Below are 23,351 nucleotides of genomic sequence, written 5' to 3'. Positions count from 1 at the left end.
GATCTAGGATGGCAGGCAAAAGACCATGCAAAGTTCAGCAACGAATAAGACAATGGAGGTTGCAGGCATTGTTCAGAATAGGTATAATGATATGCAAGAATGAAGATTCTATCCTGTTTGTTGTCCAGATCCTGAACTGGGCACTCAACTGCGAATGTGTGATGCCAGCAAAAGGCGAACATCCTATCGATTGACGGGCTTTGTCGTATATGCATTCATCTCAGTCGTTGAAACGTTCTTTATAGCCGTTGCGTTAGAAAGGATAGGGCATACCCCAACCTCATCATGCGAATGTCTAACAATCATTAACCGCATGAACCACACTTATGTTGTTCGTTGAGTCGCTAAATATCGTCGACATCATCATCTTCAGCACCGTCGGTTTTCAACTTTTGCGACCTTGAAGAGGGTGATCGCCTGGTCAATTCATACTCGTCTCCACCTGCTGCAGCCAAAGCTTGGCGTGCAGTTGGTGACTCGTCGAGGAAATCGCGAAGACGTTTCTTCCCTTCCTCGAGCGCCTGAGCAGAAGCAGCATTTGCCATTTTTAGCATTGGACCCCATAAGTTCAATGTAAATGTGACGTAGCCTGCAACTGCAAGGAGGATCAAGAAAATGAAGTACACTGGATTTCGGAGGACTAGATGGTGTGTCAGTCCAAGTTTGGTGGGAGTGTGGGAACAGAAAGTACTTACCAGCCACGATCTCGTTCCACCCCAAGGCGAGGAGCAAACCGTAGAAATAAAGCGGGACTTGGGTCATGCCACCAATCGCGCTACGCTTGGCTTCGACATAGACACCATCCGCAGCCTTCTTGAATCGGACTGTGAGATCCTGGCGTTTGGCTTCATTAAGCATCGTAGTTTCCTCTTCCAGGGAGACTCCCTCTTCCTCGTCAACACCACCGATTGGTGTTAGATCTTCTTCATCCGCAGGAGTGGCGGCTTCGGGTACCGGACCGATCCATCGGTCAAGTGGTGGAGGATTGCCTGACTGAGAGTTTCTGAAGCGAGCCAGTAATGGGATCAAAGTCAATGTGCTCTCTCTCGCCTTGGTGTAAATTCCTTCGATATCGTCCGTGGGTCGCCATATCCTAGGAACGCCAGCCTCGTCATATCGAAATTTGTCTTCGAAGTTTTCTCGTAATTTCAGCAAGAGGTTGCCTTCCATCATTTCCTCGTCAATCTTCGACCGCAAGACACCCCAGGATTTCCTTCTCAGTCGCCAAACACCAACTTCAACCTCTTCGGCACTTGCGTCAAAGGAAGCTGCTCGATCAGCAAATCTTCGTTCAGCCTCTTGTACGGTTTCGGTAAAGAGGACCCAGATTCGGTCCCAGATGCCTTGCTCAGTAGGCTTTTCTCCGTTCTCCGGAGCACCAGACCCGCCTCGGCCTGAGCCAAGTGCATTAAACTCCAGACCTATGCTGTCGTTCAACTTGCTCCTCACCCATCTCTCCACCCTAGTAGCCAAACGACGCATCTCGTCACGTCGTAGCTGACCAGAGATCTTGTCAAGATCTTTTTGGTAAAGAGTGAGCTCTTGTTTGTAGTTGGACCATGGTAGACCTTCAAGGGTGGCCTCCTTGGCGGCGGTGTCGAATTTCTGCAAAGCCAGTTTCTTCTGCTCCTTGACGATCTCAGCAAAATCATATGAAGCACCCTTCTTCTGTCCAGATTTTACCGCGCTGCTAACAGCGTCGGAGAAGTGTTGAACCCCATCCTTGTGCGCTGCTGATAATTGACCACTGTAAAGCGCTTTCAGTCTGGTATCAATCTTGCCTTCCAATTCGACCCGTTTCCGCTGGTACACAGCCTTGTGATATCTGCTTGCTTCGGTCTCGAAATTCTTGATGGTGTCCAATCTTGCAGCTTTCATCGCCGCTCCCAGACCTTTAATGACTTCGGGTCGGCCACTTCGGGTAGCATCTGCTTGCTTGGTCTCAATGGGGGTGATGGCAGCGTCGAAGGCCACCACAACCTCCCGCATAATCTCGTCACAACGAAATTGGGCGAGAAGTTCTTGCTGGGTCGGCAAGTCAAGGTCTTTGTTGTTGACAATTTGATCCCAAATACCTTCAGCATAATGCGAAAACCCATCTGCCGGTATTCTTCTGTGGTATTCTGGAAGGAATATACCGCCCTCAAATTCGCCAAGTAAGGCGTCCCTTCTGCGATCTCGATGGCCGTCTTTGAACCGCGTAGCCATCTTAACAACCTCTGCCTTGAATTGATCTGGCTGGTAGAGCTTATGGGGCAAGGCGGTAAAAGCAAAATCGAAGTAGTCATCAATGCTGCTCTTCTCCAATCCTGGTGGTTTTGAAAGACTGGTCCAGATCCTACTTAGGTCCTGCATTAAAGTATTTCGCAGATTCTGTAGTGGGGTAGTCCCTAGGAAATCTCGGATGACGAAGTAGAGTAAACTCCTGGACATGGACTTCCTGTCCTTGAGAAAGAGTTGTAGATTGACTTCGAACACAGTCTTGAGTAGTCCCATATTTGCACCTTGGTACAAACCGACCTGATGTTCCCAAATATTGACCATTAAGACTTCGCTTGTGGCTAAAGCGAACAGGGAACTCTTTCGCTCAAAGTCTTGATCTTCTCCTCTTTCGCGACCATCTGTTCCTTCGACATCCATGACCAGGATATTATCCGCCATGGAGGTGGATGAAGACTTGTTCTTTGACAACCATATTCCCTTGGTTGTCTGACGCCTTTCGGCTTCCGACATAACGCTGAAGTCGGTATTGAAGAGCGCATTCAATAGGGTGGACTTGCCGGTGGACTGGGACCCGAAGACAGAAATCGTATGGTAATTAAATCCTGCATGTGATACACCGGTGTGCTGCAAGTACTTGGCGAGATTGGGACTGTGAGTGCATGGTCAATAAAGGTGTTGACTTCCGTCGTGGTTAATTTGCGCAGGAGACATACTTGAAATCTTTGTCCTCGTCCACGACCTGGACCCCGTTCTCGAAGTTGCTGTCGCCATTTTGACCGACGGAGGCAAAGTGGCCATTAACAGACATCTTGTCTGGCGCAGTATAAGCCCGATTTGCAGGTATGGGCCTCTGAGACGTGGAGTTCGAGGAGTCTAGCGACTGTGGTGGGGAGAGTGTTGAGTTGGCCATGACGCCCAAACCGGATGATATACCCCGGCAAAATATCCTTGGTGTAGCGATGTTGGCATTAAGAGGATATGGATAGAGTCACCGGGACAAAACAGGGTGAGTTGGTGGTGGTGTGGTCGTCTAATTCTGTGAGATCTGGCCAGTGGTGGAAGTGCAACCCAGAACTTGGTCGGATGACCTCAGGGGGAGCCTTCCCAGCCAAGGTTGAAGCGTGACACTGGGGCATCAAAATGACACCTATAACTCGAAGTTTGCCCCCGAACCTCCAGGCGGTTCTGGGTGTCTGATTTAGAGTCTTTTAGTTAAAGCCAGGGCAAAGGTGCCACCAACCCCCGCCACAAGAGCCAACTGCCAATACTGGCAATTTTAGGCTTCCACTCTGTGTGCTCCAAAATGAAGTCGGTAAAGTTGCTGTTCCTGGAAGGTGCCGCCTCAGTGCCTGAAAGGTGACGGTGGCTAGGCCGAGGGGAGCATCATTTCAGCCTTGCCCAGAGGTTATATTACGCAAGGACTCGAGGAGCCTAATGTGCTGCCAGTGTGATGCACTCTCTGTCATTCTAGATACCTGCCTCTACACACCATTCTTAAAACACTATCAAACGATTCTCTTGTTCTTCATTCGCCGTCATTCGACTAAAGTGCATTCAACTCATTAGCACCATCTGTAGAGGCTTCCCTTGCGTGCAAGACATCTCCTCTCAACGGCAGACGAATTATCGGCATCAGAATCACATAATGAATTGATCGTGCGCAAGATGATCTTCGCATTAATCAATAGTTCAGAAACGTCTCGACTATCGTGCTTCATGTCATCTCGTCGAAGTGGATGAGATCCTGTTTAAAATTCAGACAACAGCCTTTCAATCTGATTCACATGCCTCAGAAGAAGAGGAAACATCGACACGCCTCAAATGAATCGAAGCTCTTGAAAAGCGTGACCCGCGAGACCCGTGGAGAGGCTATCGAGGTCCCAGACGAATCTCACCTTGGGAATAAACTGGCTAACAGCCAGGAAACCAACTGTAATACGGCTCATGTGAGAGACCATAAAAGTCCGCGTGTACACCGGACCGTGAAATGCGAATTGGGAATTCAGACAACCGACCAGAAGAATTCATGGGAGGAGCACGCCATTCTGAACGAACTGGTGAAGCAGGAACTGAGAAATATCGAGGGGATCAGGCGCAAGGAATTCCAGTATCTCAAGGGAGTTCCGAAGGATGAGGCACTTAGGCAACTCGACTCCATGGGGTTGGAGGAGCTGAGGAAACTTGCAGCACAGCTGAAATCTCTTGGAGACGGCGAGACAACTGCAGAAAAGGCCATGTATGACGATGACGAAAGCGGCGACAACGACACCCCGAGATGCCTCACACCACCAGCTGAAGAGTGATATCTCATTAGCCCGGGAACTTCGACGGGTCCCCAATCATGGGCAAGCAGGGCTCTCTGCCATTCGAATGCAAAAGATACCCACCGTCTGGAAATAGAGCACGCAAGAGCCAGATAAGGGACGATAATTGATGTATCATGACGCCTTCCATTCTTTCATCCGGGGTGATACCAAATGGGTACAATATGTACAAAACTTCTTGTTCTCTTGTTTTCGTCTGTCGATAAGAACACAGAATTTTTCACCCTTGATCGTATGTCCATGCATAGCCTACCTGATCAAGAATATAGACATCGCTCTAGAATCCATTTTCTTCGGCCATGGTTCACGCGGCCTTCTTCAACTCTTGTCCGTCCTTTCCGATACCGACGTCCTTCTCGTTGGGTCTGAGGATCAGTCTGTCGTTGGCAAACGTCTGCCAATCTCGTAAATGTATAGGAGTTTGTCCTTTAGGTGTATCTGGGATGACCTTTTCCAAGCCCTGTAGACAAACGTGTATCAGCACCCGTCACATCAACGACCAACGTCGACATATCTCCCAGAAATTCACGTACAATTTTATTGAACACGCATTTGTTTAACAACCTCTCCGGCCGCCGACACTGCCATAATTGATGGTTGTTGTTCTCCAGGCACAACCAGTGTGATCTGAATTCCTCGAGGCAGTTCTTATTAATGTCGTCGATCCTGTAGCCCGGAACCGGTCAGCTCACAGTATATCCAGGGCGGGCCTCCCGTAGCCATTTCTGTATCGTCCCTCCAGGTGTTGCCCTCAGCTCCCAAACGGTCAGACTTACACGCTGGAAGCACATCGCGTCACCTTCCTCCCCTCTCTCAAGCAGTCAATCTCTCCACGGCCGTAGGCCTCGGTCTTGCACTGCATGTAGTCGTCATTGTAAGGCCGACACCGGGCACCAATGAAATAGGCTGCGCTGAGTAGAGGTGCTGAACTGGCTCCGACTTCTTTGACCGCGGGAATGTGCTCGGGCATAGGCGTCGTGTCGACCAGGACGCCTTGCGTAAATCTGTGGTCCTCGTTAGCTATCTTTGAGCTTCGTTGGGTGCGGCCACGGTCCTGGGTACCTTGCTTCTCTGTTCGACATGGCTGCGGCAGTGGGACGAGACCGTTCTACCTGTTTAAAAGCACCAGGAGGGTGTTGCGTTCTAAAGTGTCGACTGCGGTCAAGCCTGCGGAGCTTCAACCGGGGAGATGCCAAGCCTCTACTTGGGCTCCCGATTTGGCAAAAAGTGATGCTGCTCTATTGTTAGCCCTGTTCATGACAACCTCTCTCCAATTACGAGTACTCCATACGTCAGCGAACACCCTGGGGACTAGAAGCGACTTCGAGGACGTCGTTATTAAAGGGCAGCGTCTTTTTCAAATCCCTTGCATCTGATCTCGAGAAATAGGTACGTCGCCGCTCACTGTCTTCCATCTAAGTGAGAACTCCTTAGCCCGTGCAATTTGTACCTCAACTACCTAGATGACTACGTCAGTATCGGAAGCGACATATCTTTCATAGACTTGTATTGAAGACTAAAGGACCTAGGTAACTACTTGAGTCTCAATGGTTCACACCAATGATTCTCTAAGTGTAAAGCGGCGTGAAAGCACTCAGTGGATGGCTTTAGATGACTTGAGCAAGAGAACTTTGTGTTTCTCCAATGTTGGGGAAAGGAAATATCATTAATTGGGGAGAATTGTGTCAAAGCCTATGAATTCGATATGAGGGGACAATGAACAGTTTTCACAATATTAATCTCCTGTCCATTTATAGTGGCACCCATGAAAGAGTTTGAAGACGTAGATGCGTCCATTCTATTACGTGTCTCACGACTGAAGAACAATCTAACAGAAGATGGCCTCGAAACAGACCTTATCCATGAATGGACCAACCTTTCTACGAGGTTCGGCAATGCTCATTATTTGGGGTGGGCTTGATCAAGGAAAGACAAATAAAGAGGAAGAGGAACTGAATGACTGGTGGAGTAATGAGCACCTTCCGGAGCGACTTGCCATTGACGGCTTCCTCAGAACACGTAGATTTCATGCCCTGAGGGAAGGTATATCGCAATACTTGGTCTGGTATGAAGTCGCAAATTTGGAAGTGCTCACTTCGCCCGATTATATGGCGGCGCTCAATAGTCCCACGCCTGGAACCAGAAGGTTCATGCCAATACTTGCTTCAATGAACCGGTCAGCTTGTCGTGTTTTGTACTCGGTGTCCCGACCTGAATTTAGCAAGTGCAAAGAAGGTCCCACAGGTGGGACAATAGCTCACGTTGTCCTTGAACCACCCCAGTCTTCGGAAGGCAGGCAGCAAATACTGTACTGGATTCAACGAGACGGATGGGCGGGGTTGGTTTGCTATCCAGGCACACTGGCGTTACACCTGATGGAGCACGATGAAGCAGCGTCCAATTCTGGGAGTAAGACAAAATCGTATGATGGGGTTCGTTTCCAGGACCGGTCAGAGGATGCTCGAGGCCGGTGGATCCTGTTGGTGGAATATGCTGAGACGATCACAGCACCATTTGCAAAGCACCAAGCAGCCAGTGAAGCGCTGAGGCGGGGAATACACGGCTGTGGAGTTGTGTCGGGAGATCCTCAATATTATAGCCTCATTTGTGCTGCAGCAGAGTAGTTAGAATGGTGTCGTGATATGTTCCTGTCTGAAATAGATCAACACAAGAACAACACAGTGAACCTGAGAGGCTTTAACCGCCTTCACAACCGGTGGATATGCTTAAGATGAAAGTCTTCCTGTGCCACACGAATGCTACACTGTCAATGGGTCCTCGAAGTATACTTACAACACCGAGGACCAGTTCTTCAAATACTTCCGAATCTCTCTCTCAGTTTTACGACCCCGTACTTATACCGAGGTCTTAAGAGTCATGGGATTAGAAAACAGCCCCCAGTGTTATAAAATGCTATCCCCAATATTGAGCACCAGATTGCCAACCCGAGGTGCAGAAGGAGGGCAAGACGCATACATGCTCAGTATGTACACTACTCCAGGCGAGTAGAATAGGTACTTTTGACAGAATTCTTGACAATATGCCAGGCCAGGTGACAAAGCTCATGGAAAAGTGGAAAGACTTTTCATTTCTCCAAAAGCTGTGATCCTCAAATCGAGGCTCTCAGGCCACGATCCGAGATGTGGATGTTCGTCGAGCCCAAAGGAAACCGAGATCAATCAAGCGGCACCAGGGCCCCATTACATTCACTTACTATAAACTTACTTATGAAACTTGATAGTTTCTATTGCCAGCTGGCTCGGGGGGCCGTCATTGTTTGCCAGAGAAAAGAGATGCACAAGCTTCTGGCTGGCTAGACATGGTTGCGGCAGTCTTCCAGGAGTGAAAACAAAGTCTGCAGTATGAAGCGAGGTGACCGACAGTGATTTAGTGTCGTAAGGGCTCAACGGCGTTGGTGACACGGTGAACAACGTGGAGGTTGATGGTTCCCCAAATTGTCCTGCCAAGCCTCACGACTGCCACTGCAGAGCCTCGCTCGCTTCCTCCGCAAGTGCCTCCCTCAATCGCGTCCGCGTCAAAACATTTCCAAAAAAAGAGACTGAGCGCATCTCTTCAGCCAGACATACGAGTCACCACGATCAACACTTCTACTACTACCTGTTCCTGCCTTAATCCTCCTCGCTCAATCTACCGTCTAATTCCACTTCATAATCGACCGCTGAGATGAGTTTCTTCGGTAACTCTCAGGCGCAGGCGCAGCCTGCTAAGCCCAGCCTGTTCTCTCAGCCCTCAATGTTCAACCAGTCGCAGAATCAACAACCTCAGCAATCGCAACAACAGCCGAACCAACAGAGTCAAGCTGGAGCAGGACTGTTTTCCGGCTTCAGCTTCAGCAAGCCTGCAAGTCAACCTCAACAGCAAGCAAGCGTTGGACCCTTTTCAGGATTGAATCCCGCGTCTACGCAGACTCAAAATCAGTCAGGATCTGGATTGTTTGGTACAAGTACGACTGGTGGCTTCGGGACAAGCATGCAGCAGCCACAGCAACAGACTGGTGGCATTTTCGGAGTCTCCTCTCAACAGCCGGCACAGGTGCAGCAGCAGCAACAACAACAACCACAACGACCCTTGGATCAGACGCTGCGCTTCGGTCAGTCTCAACAAGGACAGTCGGCTTCGCCCTCATTGTGGGAAGAAGGGCGTGGCTTGAACGTGTTTAGATCAATACCAGCGCAAATGAACATTGTGAAAAACAAATGGGATCCACAGAACCTGTCTTCGCCTTTGCGCGCCTACTTATATCAACATGTTGGAAACGAAACAGAAGCATTCAAATACCGAGCTGGCCCAGATGAAGATGAGGATAAGTGGGAAGAAGCAGTCAACAAACGACCTGGTCCTGAATGGGTTCCGCTAGTAGTGAGAGGTTTCTTTGAACTGGGCCGCAAAGCTCAAATTCAGATGGAAGCTATTCAGAGATGTAACATGATGCTCCAAGAGATCAATGCATCACTTGACGCCCAGTTGGATACCCACCGCCAGAACGTTGCTACAAGGCTTGAAGAATGCAAGCGGCGACAAATTGCAACTGCGCAAAGAACTTTGGCCTTGGCAGTCAAGGTTCAGACTCTCCGAAACAGGGGTTATGTGATGGACAACGCGGAAGAAGAGCTGAAATCTAAATTGGAGAAACTCCAACGTGAAGTTTTCGACCCAAGCCTCAACGCACGTGAACAGGAGGTTTGGGCACGCATGTTGGCTATCAGGGAGCGAGCGAAGCGCATCAAACTGGAAATGGAAAAGGTCACACCAGCTGCGACTGAGAAGGACTCGACCCTCGATGAAGAGACCATTATGGCTGCCAAAAAGGTACTTGTTCTTAAATCCAATTTGACATTCATTCGCTAACATAAAATTCAGACACTGGAAGCATATGATACTCAACTACGACACTTGCAAAAGGAACTGGACTTGGTTTCACAAGAATTCCAAGACTGGGATAAGATCTCAAAAGACCGAGATAGTGATGTCCCTCGACGACGCTGATGGCGGGGCTAGATGCTTCAAGCTACACTCAAGTGGACTTTCAAAACTTGCTGTCACAATTTGATGGCGTGGGGGAAAATCTTGCATAGCGACTGGCGATTTTGGGAAAAGACCTTGATGGATCGAGAAGCTCTTCATGTTTTGCTATGAGTTGTAGAACAACAGTTCAAACTTCTCACAATATTGGCCCGATCTCATACTGTACAAAAAATTCTAATGTACAACAAGAGAGGAAAATAATCTCTTGTCTTTGGTCCACCCCATGATGCGATCTGAATATGGAGAAATTATGTTTTTATGCCGTCATGATGTTGCATCCATTCTTCTCTAACAACCTGATATCCCAAATCTCCACCCGGTGAGTCGCGAGTCAATAACCAAAAGCGAATCCATATCTAAAACAGCTTCTGCGCCCAATCGATCACATGTGGAGCTGTGTAGCATTCTCATCAGCAAAGTCGTCCCTTCGAAACCTCGACCGACAATTCGACAATGCAACAAAGAGCATCAGAGGATGCATCCGGGCGAAGTACATAGCCTTGGGCGTCTCTGTCTCTAAAATTCCAGCAGTGAGGAGGAGAGAGGACGTAACGTACAAAACCATAGCGCCAGACATGCGACCGTGAAGACCTGCACTTCCGTCGTGGCGCGAGCCTCGCCGGCGCGGATCTCTTTCTCCGAGAGTTGTTCTGGTGCTGCGTCGTTCAAGAAAGATATGTTAGCATGGGTTCGGACATAGGCATGGCAGTTCGGGAACTGCTCTTGCTACCCGTGGGATATGGGGAAGATTTCGGAGAGAGTGTTGCGAGTGGGACACTTACGACCTCCAAACATGTTGTGGATGCGGGTGATGAGGGTGGATGTAGTATATGTGGAAGGGGAGGAATGGATCAAGTATCGATGGGAGGATGTGTTGACTGGTTGCGAGAGGGATGTAATTTGTGGTTCGGTTGTCGTTTTGGTATACAAAAAGTTACCAGTTGGCGCAGGTAATTCGTGGCCCTAAGATCCGCCGGACTCGCTACGGTGGGGGGTTTAACCTACATTGGTGAAAAGATATACGATATACAAGGCCCCTGGAGGTATCATTCACGGCCCGTGGCAGCCTCGTCTTCACATAAAATTAGTTGAATATTCACTACGAAATTATTAGTATATATTTTTATGTCGACCAAAATCCCTCAACAATTAGCAGGGTAGGGAGCTACGTCAATGGCGGACCTCCTGGCCTTAATTGCTAGTCTGTTACGAACTCCATTCCTTGAAAGTCCTCAGATGAGTGATGGTGGAGATAAGACAAAATCTCGATAAAAAGAGGTTTTATCCTGCTTCGGCAAGAGTTTTTGTGTTCTGAGTGTTCAAATCCTGAGCTCGTCGTTTTATCTTACTTTTTTGTTGATTTTTGGATCTCAATTGTCTTGGTGTATTTACATGGTTCGGCAGAGATGACTTCCTATCGCAAGAGAAAGCAGAATCTGGAGATCTCAGATTGAGGACTAGTTATTTGGTTCTAGAACAGCCCTATTGAAGCCGCAGAAGTCGCACTCGCCAACATCAGTCCGTCACCACGGGTTGTTCAGCAGCCAGGTAGTGTATAGATGTCTGATGCCCAAATTGTAAAAGCCGAAAACTGGTCCTCTGCATGGTTTGATTTATTAGCCAGTGGCTCGCAGATGTCCGTACCATGGTTGAGGTGCGTGATGTGCTAGCATGGCTGACTATGATCACCGAGGGATCCCTCAGGCGAACAAGTCCGTCATGCCAGCAGTAACCTGCGCTAGCAGTGGGCCATCGACAACATTGACCCAGGGGCCGAGAGAAGACGATCAAAGCCATACTAATATTACCGAAATGAAACATTGTTCGTTGAAATACTCAGGATCTTGAAGCTGTCTTCTCCCAAGCCAAGCTTCTGTAGTCGCTCGAGGACCCTATCCCTTTCGTCTTCGAGGCAGGCGGCAAGGTCAAACAGGGACTGAAGACCCTGTAGTTGCGGTTTCAATGCTCGACTTCGGCTCATTGAGTGCTGAAAGGCACGGAACTCTTGGGAGAAGATGCTCGGTTCGGTGGGTAGGTTGGTGCGAAACACCGGAGTCTCCATGGTTGTAAGGTTCATTTTGCCAAGTTTGGTGGGTAGTTGACTATTCTTGATCGATATTGAGGGTTCGGTCCTCTCATGGACTTGCCCATTCGCAGTGGGTGCTCGGTCTGCTTGATTTCGAAGTTCGGATATTTCACGTTCGCACGATTTCCTAGACTCTGCCCGTTCATTCATGTCGACTGTGTATGTTTGGTATTGCTTACCTACATTGTTTGAGATATCTCGAATAGCTTGGATCGCAACTGTCGGTACCGCAAGCTATCCAAAAGCCTCTCCACATTACGAATTTCGAGACTCGTGAACTCAAAATGTTCTGTCGCCGTGCTGACCCTCTTCGCTATCGAGAGTCGCGAGAATTGTAGCATTTTCTCCGACAGGAGGAACAATCTGGCATATAACTGTCGGACATGTATCTCGCCCTCTCTCGTCCCATAGAACTCCGTATCCGATTCCAGCAGCGATGTATCTCGTAAGATGAAGTAGACGGCTTTGAGATGGTCCAGAAATTGCATGTCGGCCTGGAGCTTGTTTCTGAGCCAGGAAGCACGAGCATAGAATCCCACGGCCAGTGCGACTACGAATGTCAGGATAGCTAGGATGTTTGCCGTCATCGACAGCGGGCTGTCCTCCGCCATACCGATTCAGCACAAGCGCAAACGCGCTTCCGTTGAAAGGGAGCGGTGGAGGAGCAAACTTCGAAGAACAGAGCGAGCTCCAACGAGTATGTAGCCCTCGTGTACTCCGTAGTGTGCGACATTGTTGGTGGTTGGAGCCTGTCTTGAGCTTCCATGATCATGTTCTCGCTGCTCTAGTCAGGCTCTAAGCCACCTCTGAGCCACACTGGTCTGGAACTACAGCACAGAGTAGTGGGGTCCGAAATGGCGTATCGCGGATCACACCGATAGGTAGCGAGTACCCCAGGAAAGCCATCGACCTGACTCATCCTACCGGAGCGATCGGGATTGTCTCGTCTTCGAGGTTTGATCATCCTTGAAAAGAGTACGAGGTATATAGGGCGACCAGGAACCAATGGCCAATCCTCACATGAAGTCTGCCTCAGAAAGACATGTGCACAGCAATAATCTTTGCATCCAGGCAAAGCGTGGACGTAGTCACAGCATCTCCCATGTAGAAGTCAAAACAAACCCTGTTTGACGGGATGACCCTGGCCGTTGTGCCGCAAAATTAGCTGGCCTGATGAACCTGCTATTTGTCCGCCCCCTGAAGGCCAAGGCACTAATGAGAGTGCTCGCATTCAAGTTCAGTTGGTCGCGCTCCATCGGGTTCCAATAAGAAAATATAATCTTCGAACTTGGGTGGCCTTGAAGCGTGAATATGACAAAGTGGTCTGCTTCCTTCAGAAACAGAAATCATGCAAGCGAGGGTTTTGGTGCGTGTATAATCTGAAGCAAGACCTTTTGAAGGAAGCTGTGGATATGTTGTCCCAATAGAGTGCTACGAATGATGATACACCCGTCTGCTGAATGGCTAAGAACACTAAAGCATCTGGAGACCAAGTCAAATACCTTGCAGGGACACCACAATATCACAGCTGGGGCTAAAAGTCAAGGTCGAGGGTTCACGGGTGACAATCTGGCTCGGACATCACTTCATTGGCTCGTAAGGCGTGCCGTCCACTTCGTTGCGAACATTTTAGACTCTTAGACACGTTGGGTCGCACCAAAACTAGCCCCAGACAAGATGGATACAGGATCTGAAGACATCTGAGTAGCATCCCCTACCCGTACAAAATGGATCTCTGCCCATGTTTAGTTCGTCCTTCAGCTAATGTAAACACTTCGACTGCGCTCGTTTTTGCCGTACATCTCATCGCCGCTGACTGCATACCTAGTATATCGCACAACTCTCGATCGCATATTCTTCAGCTTTATCGTTATCAGACTGTCGATCATCGAATAGAACCTAGACTTTATTCATACACGAACTGGCCTGGCCGTTCGATAGCAGCACAATGTCACAAATTGGCGGACATCCAGGGTCCATAGCGTCTGGAACAGGCATTCAATCATCCGTGACCACAGAGAAATATCCTGCATCGACAGCCAACGAAAACTATCCTGAAGTCGCACCACAAATGACTCAACCAGCGCTGCGAACTGCATATGCACCACCCAGGCAAGATGCTTATAATACGAGTACTATGACCCCACAAACACCATTTCAGTACCAAGACCCAACCGCCAAACAGCACATGTACGAACCTCAAGAACGACAGAAACGTAACCCTTGGGGTCTCTCTCCGCTAGCTTTTGGGGTCGTGATCGCTCTGGTCACAGCGCTCGTTGTTGGTGGTGCGGTTGGTGGAGGTGTAGCGGGGGCTATGTCAAGTAGCAATAAATCCGAGTAAGTCACAAGACGTCGAACACAAAGCGGCCCTCACCAAAATCCCTAGCTCCCCAATAAGTAGCTAACAGGTTCTCAGTTCGAATGTAGCCCTTCAGACAGTCACCGTAACGGCAAACGGTGCCGCAACAACAGGGTCTGGCTCAGGAACTGTGACGATGACGGCAACCTCCTCTGGACTACCAGAACCATCCTCGTTGAAGGAATTCACCGTTCCCGAGCCTTATTACGTCGACACATTGCTTGACCCCGGTTGTCAGCAATCGAGAATAGGCGTTCAGTATGGCGAGAGCTACGACTTGAGATGTGGTGTTGATATTGGTAGCGGTCAAGCAGCCGACAATGACGACACCAAAATTGTGGCAGATGTCGCCGCACTCTTTGCCTACAGCCTCACTGACTGCTTATATGCCTGTGCGAACATGAATCACTTCACCCAATATTGGAAACAGGATGTTGCAGGCGGCGTCATGCAGGAATGCAGAGGGGTCACCTGGAACTATAACATGGCAAGCGCCAACTCATCGGATCATGCCAACTGTTGGTTAAAGAACGGCACATCAAATGGCTACCAGTGTAACAGTTGTATCAGTGGGTTGATTGTGTCCTGAGAAGTGGTATAAATGGATTTCAATATTAGCATGGCGTTAAGGTGGTTGACATGATGGGAACTTCCCCAGCGAGCTGCGAAATGAACCCAGACTCGATACGAGGTGATTAGGTATAAGACTGCTCGTTTATTTAGGATCCAAAATCAAATATTACATTTTCTCGTCCAAGAGATTCCGCAATTAGGTTGGGCTAGTCAGTCCTTTCACTAATAGATGGGAAATGGTGACCCGGGCCTTTATGTTATCCGATGGTGTAGGAGCTTAGTAGTGGCAGGTCATGATAATGGAAATTACGCCTCTGGGAAAACGCTGAATATCACATATCAACTTGAAGGATTGACGACATGTTTATCTGTGGGAGAATTCCTCCGAGTCATGGTTTAGTATATCACGTGGTACAACGAGTCACGCATATTCCTCAAGTCCAACTTCATTCATCTCTCATTGTCAATCCAGCTGCATTCCTTAGTACTTTTCATACATAAACTCCTACTTGCTATACCTCACTCCATCCTCCGACTGAGCCAATTCTGATTCAAAGCACCCCCTCTCTGTATCATCAATCTGCAGAACCCAATTTCCTTTCTGAATCAACGTTGTCACCATGAGCGAATCCGGAGATGATAGACCACCACCAGATGTTGGAGGGGAGGACCGACCTTCAGAGAATGAAGACCAAATTAATGACCTAGATGATGACTTTGCCGATCCTTCCTCCAAACATGCCGCAGATGCCGACTCTGACGACGAATCTTTACTTTCCGAAGTCGATGAAGCCCAATTTGCCGACTTTGATGCTTCCGCTGTGCAGGTCGCGCCTGACTTTGACGCGCTCAAAAGCATCAAAGTGAGCAAGAGGAAACGACCCGAGGGAGAAGAATTGCCTAAGAAAAAGAAATTAAACACGCGAGAAAAGGTCAGGAAGAACAAGCGAAGACATGATAGCGATGATGGCTTTTCGGGGGGCGAACAGGTCGAGGGCAAAAGACGAAGAGCGAAGAATGGCGCAGATGGCGAGAGGAAGGCTCGACCTGTACGAGCTGAAATCAACGATGAAGATCTTACACCCGATGAGCGCAGAAGACGCGCGCTTGATCGGGCCATGGATATGGCAGTCAAGAAGTCGTCTGGGAAGAGGATCAAGAAGGACGAGATTGTAAGTGTAGAGACCAGGAAATTCAGTCCCATCTAACTTGAACTAGGATCTTGAGAAAATGGCCGATCAGGAAATCGACGATATGCGAAACCGCATGATTGCGGCCGCTGAAGCTGACGGGGAACTCGTACGACAAGGCCTCCCTGCTTCTCAGAAGCTCAAGATGCTACCCGAAGTACTGTCGTTGCTGAATCGAAACACCTACGTGCAGTCCATTCTGGATCCAGAGACCAATCTTTTGGAAGCGGTTCGATTTTTCCTGGAGCCGCTGACGGATGGCAGTCTTCCAGCCTACAACATTCAACGTGAACTACTTGCATCACTTGCGAAACTTCCGATGAACAAAGAGACCTTGATATCCTCTGGGATCGGTAAGGTGATCTTGTTCTACCGGAAATCGAGGCGCACCGAGCCAGCAATCAAACGGCAGGCTACCAAGCTGATGGAGGAGTGGTCAAGACCAATCTTGGATCGAAGTGATGACTATACGAAGAAGACATGGGCCAAAGCAACTTATGATCCCCTCAAAAAGCGAGATGATCTACAAGCGGCAGCAGTGCTGGTTCCCAAGTCGAAGGGCAATGTGGCGCCAGGACATAGGCCATCCAATCGAGCAAGACTCCTACCTGGAGCGACCAGCTACACCATTGTTCCAGAAGTTTCGACAATCGTCCGACGCTAACGTTGGAACCTCTTGGGTTTTGAACTTCATGCATACATCCTCAGGAGCAGGTTCATCAGTCTCATTGACCCTCAGTCAGAACTTCGCCGATTGCCCCTGGTCACTCAGCATCCAACACAGCGGCAAGAGTTCTTGCTCTGATGCATGACACGGTCGACTATTGCGAGATCACAAGCAGCTCGTAGTCATGGTGGATTTGACCTGCTGCAACCTAGGCATAAAGCTTTTGGTACTGAGCAGGGTATAATGATGGGCGGAGGTATTCCAGGACGCATGGGGAATGGAGATTCCAGGTGGACCCGTGCTCGATTACCACTGCATCCATGCGCCTCATTAAACAGTGCACTCGTAGCGATCAAACAGACCTTTGAGACACAACAACTATCATAGTAAATTTCTTGTGAAAAACTCACGACGAAAACAAGTCGGTTGAGAAGAAAACAATGTACTCGTACGTTGCGGTTTGAGCTCCAGTCCTGATGACCAGAGGAAGTTCTCCTATCATATATCACGCGATGTTTCTTCACGAGCATGGCCTCACGTGTTGTGGCCGAGAAATTAGGTGTCCACCAGGCAGTGATCCCCACAATCGCACCAGTCTGGATGAAGCAAACAGCAGCGAGGGCGGGCATTCAAGTGGTAGTCTGTGTGTGAGACCTTGCAGGTAGCGACATGGACGTTTGAGTCTCTTAGTACACAATTACCAAGAGTGAGTGAAATGTTCCGGAACCTGAAGCCACAACAGGAAATTCTGGTTGCGGCCGAAGGAATACCGGAGGGGAAGGCTTGGCTGGACGACGCCCCCGTGGAAATGGTAAACACCGCAAGACACACCCGGGAAAACGTTGCCATCATTAAGTAATAGGGAGTGCTGGGGCTATACCTAGGTAGTCCTTGGTCGGCGACACCCGGGGACCTTATTTTGGTATTCAATATTCGGGCGGGCTAATTCTTTCACTACCTGTTACAGAAGGCAAAGCTGTAGGCGAGTCCAATTGCATGGTACTGAAAGTTGACTCGTTGCTGCGTGATTATTCACGCTGAGTTACGAGGTTGACTAAGGTGCAGAGAGGGCGGCCAGGAGGAAGGGGCGGATATGCTCTCCCTCCAACTCTGTCAAATGGCGGCGGCAGGAACGACCCTGGACCTGCCGTTAGTTAGCTGATGTCATAATGAAACTCGTTAGGTAGGCAAAGCGGGACTGCGTCGGCTCTAAACTTCCTGGTGCGAGCTCGTGTGGTTGAACTATTACTACCATAGATATAATTGATTACAACCCACCTCTCCAGAACAGTCTTCCATCAACTTACAAGCAACACTCGACCTAGGTACCAAACCTCGCAATTCCAGCAAGCATTTCTAGTCCTGATTCGTTTGAACAAGGCGAGACCTGAAAATCAACTCAAAATCTCCCACTACAGCACCGCATCGCCGAGGAGCTTTACCACAAGGGCACCGGCCTCGTTGAAATAGCGATCCCTCCCCAGCTGTATTAACTTGCTCCACCAATTTCAGATTGAAGACAAGCTCCCTGACCAACTTTTTCCCTCCTGATACATCGCAACACATCTCATCACCATGAAGATCCTCACAAAAGAACAAGAACGAGAGCACTACAATGCAGTCCTCTACGGCGGTACAGTCGGCGGCACTGTCGGTCTTGCCGTAGGTTTCGCGGGTGTCGCTCTTGCCCAAAGGCGTTATCAATATTTCCGCAGTCTGACGCTTCCCCTCAAAGCCTTTCTGATCACTTCCAGCGGTACTTTTGCCGGTATCATCAACGCTGACCACTACTCTCGAAAATATGAAAGCGAATCCAATCCACTGGACGTGGATTACAGGCGACGAGAGTCGGAGAAACTGGCCGCCGAAAGAGCAGGGAAATCGTTCACAGAAAAGGCCATGGACTTTGGACGCCGGGAACGGTATAAGATTGTCGGTGCCAGCTGGATTGCATCAATGGCCACGGCATTCGCTATTGTCAACCGGAATAAATACCTGTCGGGTCCCCAAAAGCTTGTTCAGGCCAGAGTTTACGCCCAGTTCCTGACTGTGGGTGTCCTTGTCGCAACCGCAGCTTTCGAGATCTCGGACTCGAGAAACGCCAAAGGACGATATGAAACTGTCAGATATCTCGACCCGAGTGACCCAGAGCACAAGCGATACCTTGAAAAGCAGGTTGAGCGAGAAACTTCCAGCCAAGGCAACCAGCCCGGCTCTGATGACCTATGGAAGGACATGGTCGCGGCTGAAGAGGAGAGAATCAAGGAACGCGAGGGAAGACACAAGGAACTGGAGAAGCAACACCACAAAAAGAATGGCAAGAAATCAGAAAAGAAGCAAGATGATTCTGGAGACAAGAAAGAATAAGAGACCCAACTTGGTATTGAGCCCGTTGATGGCGCTCCACTGTGACCACATTGTTTAAAGCCTCAGCATTGATGGTTACATTCTCGAATGATTGCGCTTTGATCTTCGACAGCCACATGCAGTCATCACATGAACGAGAGACCCGATACAAACACCATAATAAATCTATCACGACATCTACCATTCCTCCACTCTCTTTTTTCGTTGTTACGAAATCAAAAGTGTATAATACGACAATTGATGACGAGATACCTGTGGAGGAGTTTGATAATATCCATCTCAGCCTGGTCACTATCCTCCAGACTCGGGTTGTCAGCATGCGGGAGCGGTATGGACATGCTGTGGGCCACGATGCAGGATTCATGGGCGGCCATGGCGCTGAAGGCGTTTAGACCCAACAGGTCGGACGGGTGCATTTGAAGAAAATATGTTTTCCTAGTTCAGTAGCCATGCCAATTAGTTGTTGAGATATATGTCAGTCGTCTACTGTGGTCACCAAAATGAATCCAAACACGAATCAGATACTGGGCCAAATAAGTCCATGAAATTACTGTCAACCCCAGGATGGAAACATCATATCAAGGCTCGTTGTAACACGGGCGCGACCAGTCTCCGAGTTCAAGTTTTTCTTTTACGTTATGAGCAGTCTTTGCGGGATGGGTGGCACACAACCTCCAAGGACTGGGGTAACGGGAACAATGCCCGGAGCCTCCCCTCAATTCATCCACCCACCCACTGACAGCCTATAGAAACTGCTTCAGGAGCACCATATGCCACACCACGCCCAACATACAGCCTACTCGTACTTAGGTAGGTAGAGAGCTGTGGCTAAAGCTTTGTACTCTCAGTAGCTCAACTGGACGGAGATATTATCCAAGCCGAGTGGACCTGGCGGCACCCAAAAGCTAGCTCTGATCGGGCGGCCATGACGTCTCAAGCTTCACATGCATCATTCATCATTGGGGGAAGAGGCATTCCGAGGGAGTGCATGCCATTTCGACAATTGCTCATGATTCAAGTTCCCAGTTCATCTCGATAGCAATGCTATAATAGTACTATTGTTGCCTGCCCACCACCACCACCACCTCATCATGATCAGCCTTTAAACATGCTATGATCATAGCTCCAATTGTTCCATAGCCCTCAACCAGTCTTGATCTATTCTCCTGCACTTCCTTCTCTTATCGACACGGCCACTCCACATAATGTCGTTCATTGCTTCCTGCTGTGGCTATGGCCGCAAACGCGGTGACGATACCGAGCCTTTGCTCCCACGATACGAAGATGATACCACTCGTCAAAGAGCTCTTCATCAGAAGCTGCACTCATACCAAATGATCAGGGCTCTCTCCAAGGGTTACATGCCATCAAATGAACAGACCATCATCAACCTTCGCACCCTCCTCGCCTCAGACATCCTAAACCCAAATAACACTGAATTGAGTGATTCGGGCCGCATCCTCATTCGAAACTGTCGAACTTGGTTGAAGCTGTTCATCGAGCTTCTAAGAAACAAGAACAACGAGGACCAGATTCAGGATTTTATCTGGTATCTCACAAAATCAAGGATTTCTCTCGATGTCAATGATATCGCTCACTCGGCCTCCAAGGTCAAGGCTAGAGCCGATGCCCAAGCAACATACGAGAGCTTCCGCACGGTCGGCAGCCTTCTCCTTACAAATTCAGACTTCAGACTCTTCGTCAATGATGTGGCCACCGTGGGTAGAGAAGTCCTAGCTGACACTGCATTTTCTCTGTCCGCAGCTGCCGAGAAGACCGGCAAACAGTTGGAGTTATCCACCGAAGAAGAGAACGCTATCAAAGAGCCTGGAGCTGATGAGGGGTCACTGCCTTCCAAGCAAGATCTCGAACAGGGTGCCGAGGATACTGCCAAAATCGTGGGTCAACAGGTTGCCCAGGTTGGGAAAGACACCCTCGAGAGTGCCAAGCAGAACTTCAGTGGTGCTCAGGCCGACACCCTGCTTCACAGACTCAAGCAGACCATCATACACTTGAGAAAGCGGACCGATTATCAAGACTCGGTGTCAACTATTGCAAAGTTGATTCAGCGATACGCCGTGGCCTACTCCAGAGTTGCTGATGTCGCTATCGCAACGGCACAAGACGACGTTGAGCCCAACCCAGCGTTGGAAAGAGCTATCCGTAATTTTTGGGAGCTGTTAAGCAGCTTTGGAGACAAACAAGCCTGGGAAGAACTGGAGAAAGACTTCAACCAAGTGCTTAGCCATGCTCAGTCTGATCCACAATTTGAGGATTTCATGGTCGATATTGGAAATTCGGTTCAGAAAATGTTGACCGATCCCGATTTCTTCGACAATGCCGGAAAGAAGATTGATGAGTTGAAAGAGAAATCAGCCAAGCTCGGTAACGAAACCACTTTCCGTGATGACCTTGACAAATTCTTCAAGCAAGCCCAACTTACAGTCTCTTCAGTCGTGGAGGACAAGGACGTCAATGGTCTCCTGTTGACTACTCGCCGCATCTACAGTACACTCTCACCGCCGAACAAGATCACAAATCCGGATTTGATCACCGATTCGATCCATATATTCTTACCTTTGCTGATCAGAAGCATCCAGTACATTCCCATTCCTCGTGTCGAAGTTTCGGTCCCCGAGATGGATCTTCTCCTTGAGAATTTGGTTCTTGAGCCCGGCCGTAATGTCAACGCAACGTCTTTCTTGCCATATCGCCTTCTTGTATCAACCAAAAATGATCTGGAAATTCGCAAGGCCCATTCTAAGAAGACCGTCTCGAACATCACATCACTCATCACCGTCTCCGTAAACGGCCTGTCTGTCGCTGCAAAAGATCTTGGCTTTTGGATTCGAGGCCATCCCGGTTTGATCCGGTTTGCGGACGAAGGCATCGCCTCGTTCTTTTTGGACGAGCGTGGCATCGACATTTCGATCGACATGGAAGTTGGCCGTGAACGCCTCGAGCAGATTCTGAGCCTTAAAGGTGTAAGAGTCCACATACACAAGCTCGACTATAAGCTCCGCAAGAGTAAGCTCTCGTGGCTAGGTTGGCTGTTCAAACCCTTTTTGAAACATCTCATTCGCCGTTCGCTCGAGAAACAGATTGCCGAGGGCATCGTGTCCACGTTGCGCGCTGCAAATCGGGAACTTGTCTTTGCACGTGAAAGACTACGAGCTACTCGTATCGCAGATCCACAAGATGTTCTCACATTTGCCAAGGCTGTCCTCGCGAGGTTGACTCCAGCAGAAGATCCCGATGTGTATACCCGGGTGGGCGTCGACGCACCTAAACAAGGTGTTTTCAAGAACGTTTACACCCCTGGAAGTATTGTCAAACTGTGGCATGAGGAGGCTCTACGTGCTGAAGAAGCAGTCGAAGATGGAGAGGAGCGTGGTGGTGGATGGAGGAACGATATATTCGACACACCAACTCTCTGAACTTGAGTAACGAGCAAGAGTGGGAATAGCACGGCGTTGTTCGTTTTTCTCAAGGGTACATAGGATGGGAGCTACAGAATGCAAATGTATATGACCCGAATAATGGTGGATCAGCTACCTGTCAAATCAGATATGGAATACGAAGCGGAGTCGACTGTGTAAAAGTCCTGGATTCCTGATTGATGCCTACTAATTCATATTACAAGTCATTTCCTGTGAATCCAAGCATTCTAGAAGCCTCGTCGACTGTCACTGCCTAACTCTGCGTGAAGCGCTGTCTCTCAACCGATCTGAAAATTCCCCAGATTTTCTTCGGCTAGATTGCCGATTTCGTAGTTAGCGGCCGAGGCCGTGAATGCAAGGCTGGCCGGCTGCATATTAAAGCCGCTCTCCCCAATTAATTTCTTTGTCTCTTTCCTCTTTGTCTTCATGTCTCAGCTGCAGCCTGCCGATGCGATGGCTGTTGCCGCCTCATCAATCTATCCAATATGAGACAGATATACAACGAAAACTGATGCCGTGAGCTTCCTCAACTTGCATTCGCGCCGGCCGCGTGGGGTCTTGAAAACTCCAAACGGTCTTGGTCGCACAGGGCCCGGGCGCAGGGTGTTCTTCTGGGTGAGTCCAAGTCAAGTGAGATCCTCACGTCGATTCCTATTGATGCTGCTGCTCGCTGCTTGCTCGTCGGGAGGCCCCCTCTGCGACAACTATCGCGTGAGATGGACTCCTCTCGGCGCTCGGAGGCAGACCAGGAGTCCAGGCCCCAACCGTTGGAAGGCTGTTGCTGTTGATGCTCTGCTGCGGAGCGGAATCGCAGGCAAGACAATTCTTCACGGGGTTTTGACTGTGGATGACCTGCGAATCTCCTTCGTGTGTGCTTTGGATTGTTTGGATTATCAATCAACATTCCAATATCTCTCTGGGACACAGCTTGCTTCCTTCCGTCTTGGATACTACGACAACAATCTTTCTCCTTCGACTGACTATCTCTGACGAGGCTGTTACTCCTTCCTTGACCGAAATATTAGTCCAGCACAAAAGCTCCCGGTCTACACAGCCAGTCCAGCCCTCAAGCC

General features: G+C 49.2%; 10 protein-coding genes across 10 annotated transcripts; 7 read left to right on the top strand and 3 right to left on the bottom strand.

The window, feature by feature from the left end:
- Positions 1–344: 344 nt before the first annotated feature.
- Positions 345–3,133, bottom strand: SEY1 (Dynamin-like GTPase that mediates homotypic ER fusion; the record flags this gene model as incomplete). Its single annotated transcript, XM_064855792.1, has 3 exons — positions 345–640; positions 696–2,872; positions 2,937–3,133. The coding sequence occupies 3 exons, from the start codon at positions 3,131–3,133 to the stop codon at positions 345–347; spliced, it is 2,670 nt and encodes an 889-aa protein (XP_064708452.1).
- An 874-nt stretch (positions 3,134–4,007) lies between these two features.
- On the top strand, positions 4,008–4,526 carry LTR84_012267 (uncharacterized protein; the record flags this gene model as incomplete). Its single annotated transcript, XM_064855791.1, has 1 exon — positions 4,008–4,526. One exon carries the CDS (start codon positions 4,008–4,010, stop codon positions 4,524–4,526), a length of 519 nt encoding a protein of 172 aa, XP_064708451.1.
- A 325-nt stretch (positions 4,527–4,851) lies between these two features.
- On the bottom strand, positions 4,852–5,629 carry LTR84_012266 (uncharacterized protein; the record flags this gene model as incomplete). The annotated part of the gene is made up of 4 exons (XM_064855790.1): positions 4,852–5,007; positions 5,081–5,213; positions 5,324–5,551; positions 5,610–5,629. The coding sequence occupies 4 exons, from the start codon at positions 5,627–5,629 to the stop codon at positions 4,852–4,854; spliced, it is 537 nt and encodes a 178-aa protein (XP_064708450.1).
- Positions 5,630–6,385: 756 nt separating this feature from the next.
- Positions 6,386–7,171, top strand: LTR84_012265 (uncharacterized protein; the record flags this gene model as incomplete). Its single annotated transcript, XM_064855789.1, has 1 exon — positions 6,386–7,171. One exon carries the CDS (start codon positions 6,386–6,388, stop codon positions 7,169–7,171), a length of 786 nt encoding a protein of 261 aa, XP_064708449.1.
- Positions 7,172–8,231: 1,060 nt separating this feature from the next.
- Positions 8,232–9,554, top strand: LTR84_012264 (uncharacterized protein; the record flags this gene model as incomplete). The annotated part of the gene is made up of 2 exons (XM_064855788.1): positions 8,232–9,377; positions 9,429–9,554. The coding sequence occupies 2 exons, from the start codon at positions 8,232–8,234 to the stop codon at positions 9,552–9,554; spliced, it is 1,272 nt and encodes a 423-aa protein (XP_064708448.1).
- Positions 9,555–11,397: 1,843 nt separating this feature from the next.
- LTR84_012263 (uncharacterized protein) lies at positions 11,398–12,266 on the bottom strand (the record flags this gene model as incomplete). Its single annotated transcript, XM_064855787.1, has 2 exons — positions 11,398–11,806; positions 11,863–12,266. The coding sequence occupies 2 exons, from the start codon at positions 12,264–12,266 to the stop codon at positions 11,398–11,400; spliced, it is 813 nt and encodes a 270-aa protein (XP_064708447.1).
- A 1,361-nt stretch (positions 12,267–13,627) lies between these two features.
- LTR84_012262 (uncharacterized protein) lies at positions 13,628–14,630 on the top strand (the record flags this gene model as incomplete). Its single annotated transcript, XM_064855786.1, has 2 exons — positions 13,628–14,019; positions 14,099–14,630. 2 exons carry the CDS (start codon positions 13,628–13,630, stop codon positions 14,628–14,630), a joined length of 924 nt encoding a protein of 307 aa, XP_064708446.1.
- A 604-nt stretch (positions 14,631–15,234) lies between these two features.
- On the top strand, positions 15,235–16,468 carry LTR84_012261 (uncharacterized protein; the record flags this gene model as incomplete). Its single annotated transcript, XM_064855785.1, has 2 exons — positions 15,235–15,786; positions 15,833–16,468. 2 exons carry the CDS (start codon positions 15,235–15,237, stop codon positions 16,466–16,468), a joined length of 1,188 nt encoding a protein of 395 aa, XP_064708445.1.
- Positions 16,469–18,046: 1,578 nt separating this feature from the next.
- Positions 18,047–18,838, top strand: LTR84_012260 (uncharacterized protein; the record flags this gene model as incomplete). Its single annotated transcript, XM_064855784.1, has 1 exon — positions 18,047–18,838. One exon carries the CDS (start codon positions 18,047–18,049, stop codon positions 18,836–18,838), a length of 792 nt encoding a protein of 263 aa, XP_064708444.1.
- A 1,205-nt stretch (positions 18,839–20,043) lies between these two features.
- On the top strand, positions 20,044–22,275 carry LTR84_012259 (uncharacterized protein; the record flags this gene model as incomplete). Its single annotated transcript, XM_064855783.1, has 1 exon — positions 20,044–22,275. One exon carries the CDS (start codon positions 20,044–20,046, stop codon positions 22,273–22,275), a length of 2,232 nt encoding a protein of 743 aa, XP_064708443.1.
- Positions 22,276–23,351: the final 1,076 nt, after the last annotated feature.

This window comes from Exophiala bonariae, assembly GCF_035927105.1.
Source record: "Exophiala bonariae strain CCFEE 5792 chromosome Unknown scaffold_7, whole genome shotgun sequence".
In the NCBI taxonomy this organism is placed as follows: domain Eukaryota; kingdom Fungi; phylum Ascomycota; class Eurotiomycetes; order Chaetothyriales; family Herpotrichiellaceae; genus Exophiala; species Exophiala bonariae.
This window is presented reverse-complemented; position numbering and strand designations above follow the sequence as displayed.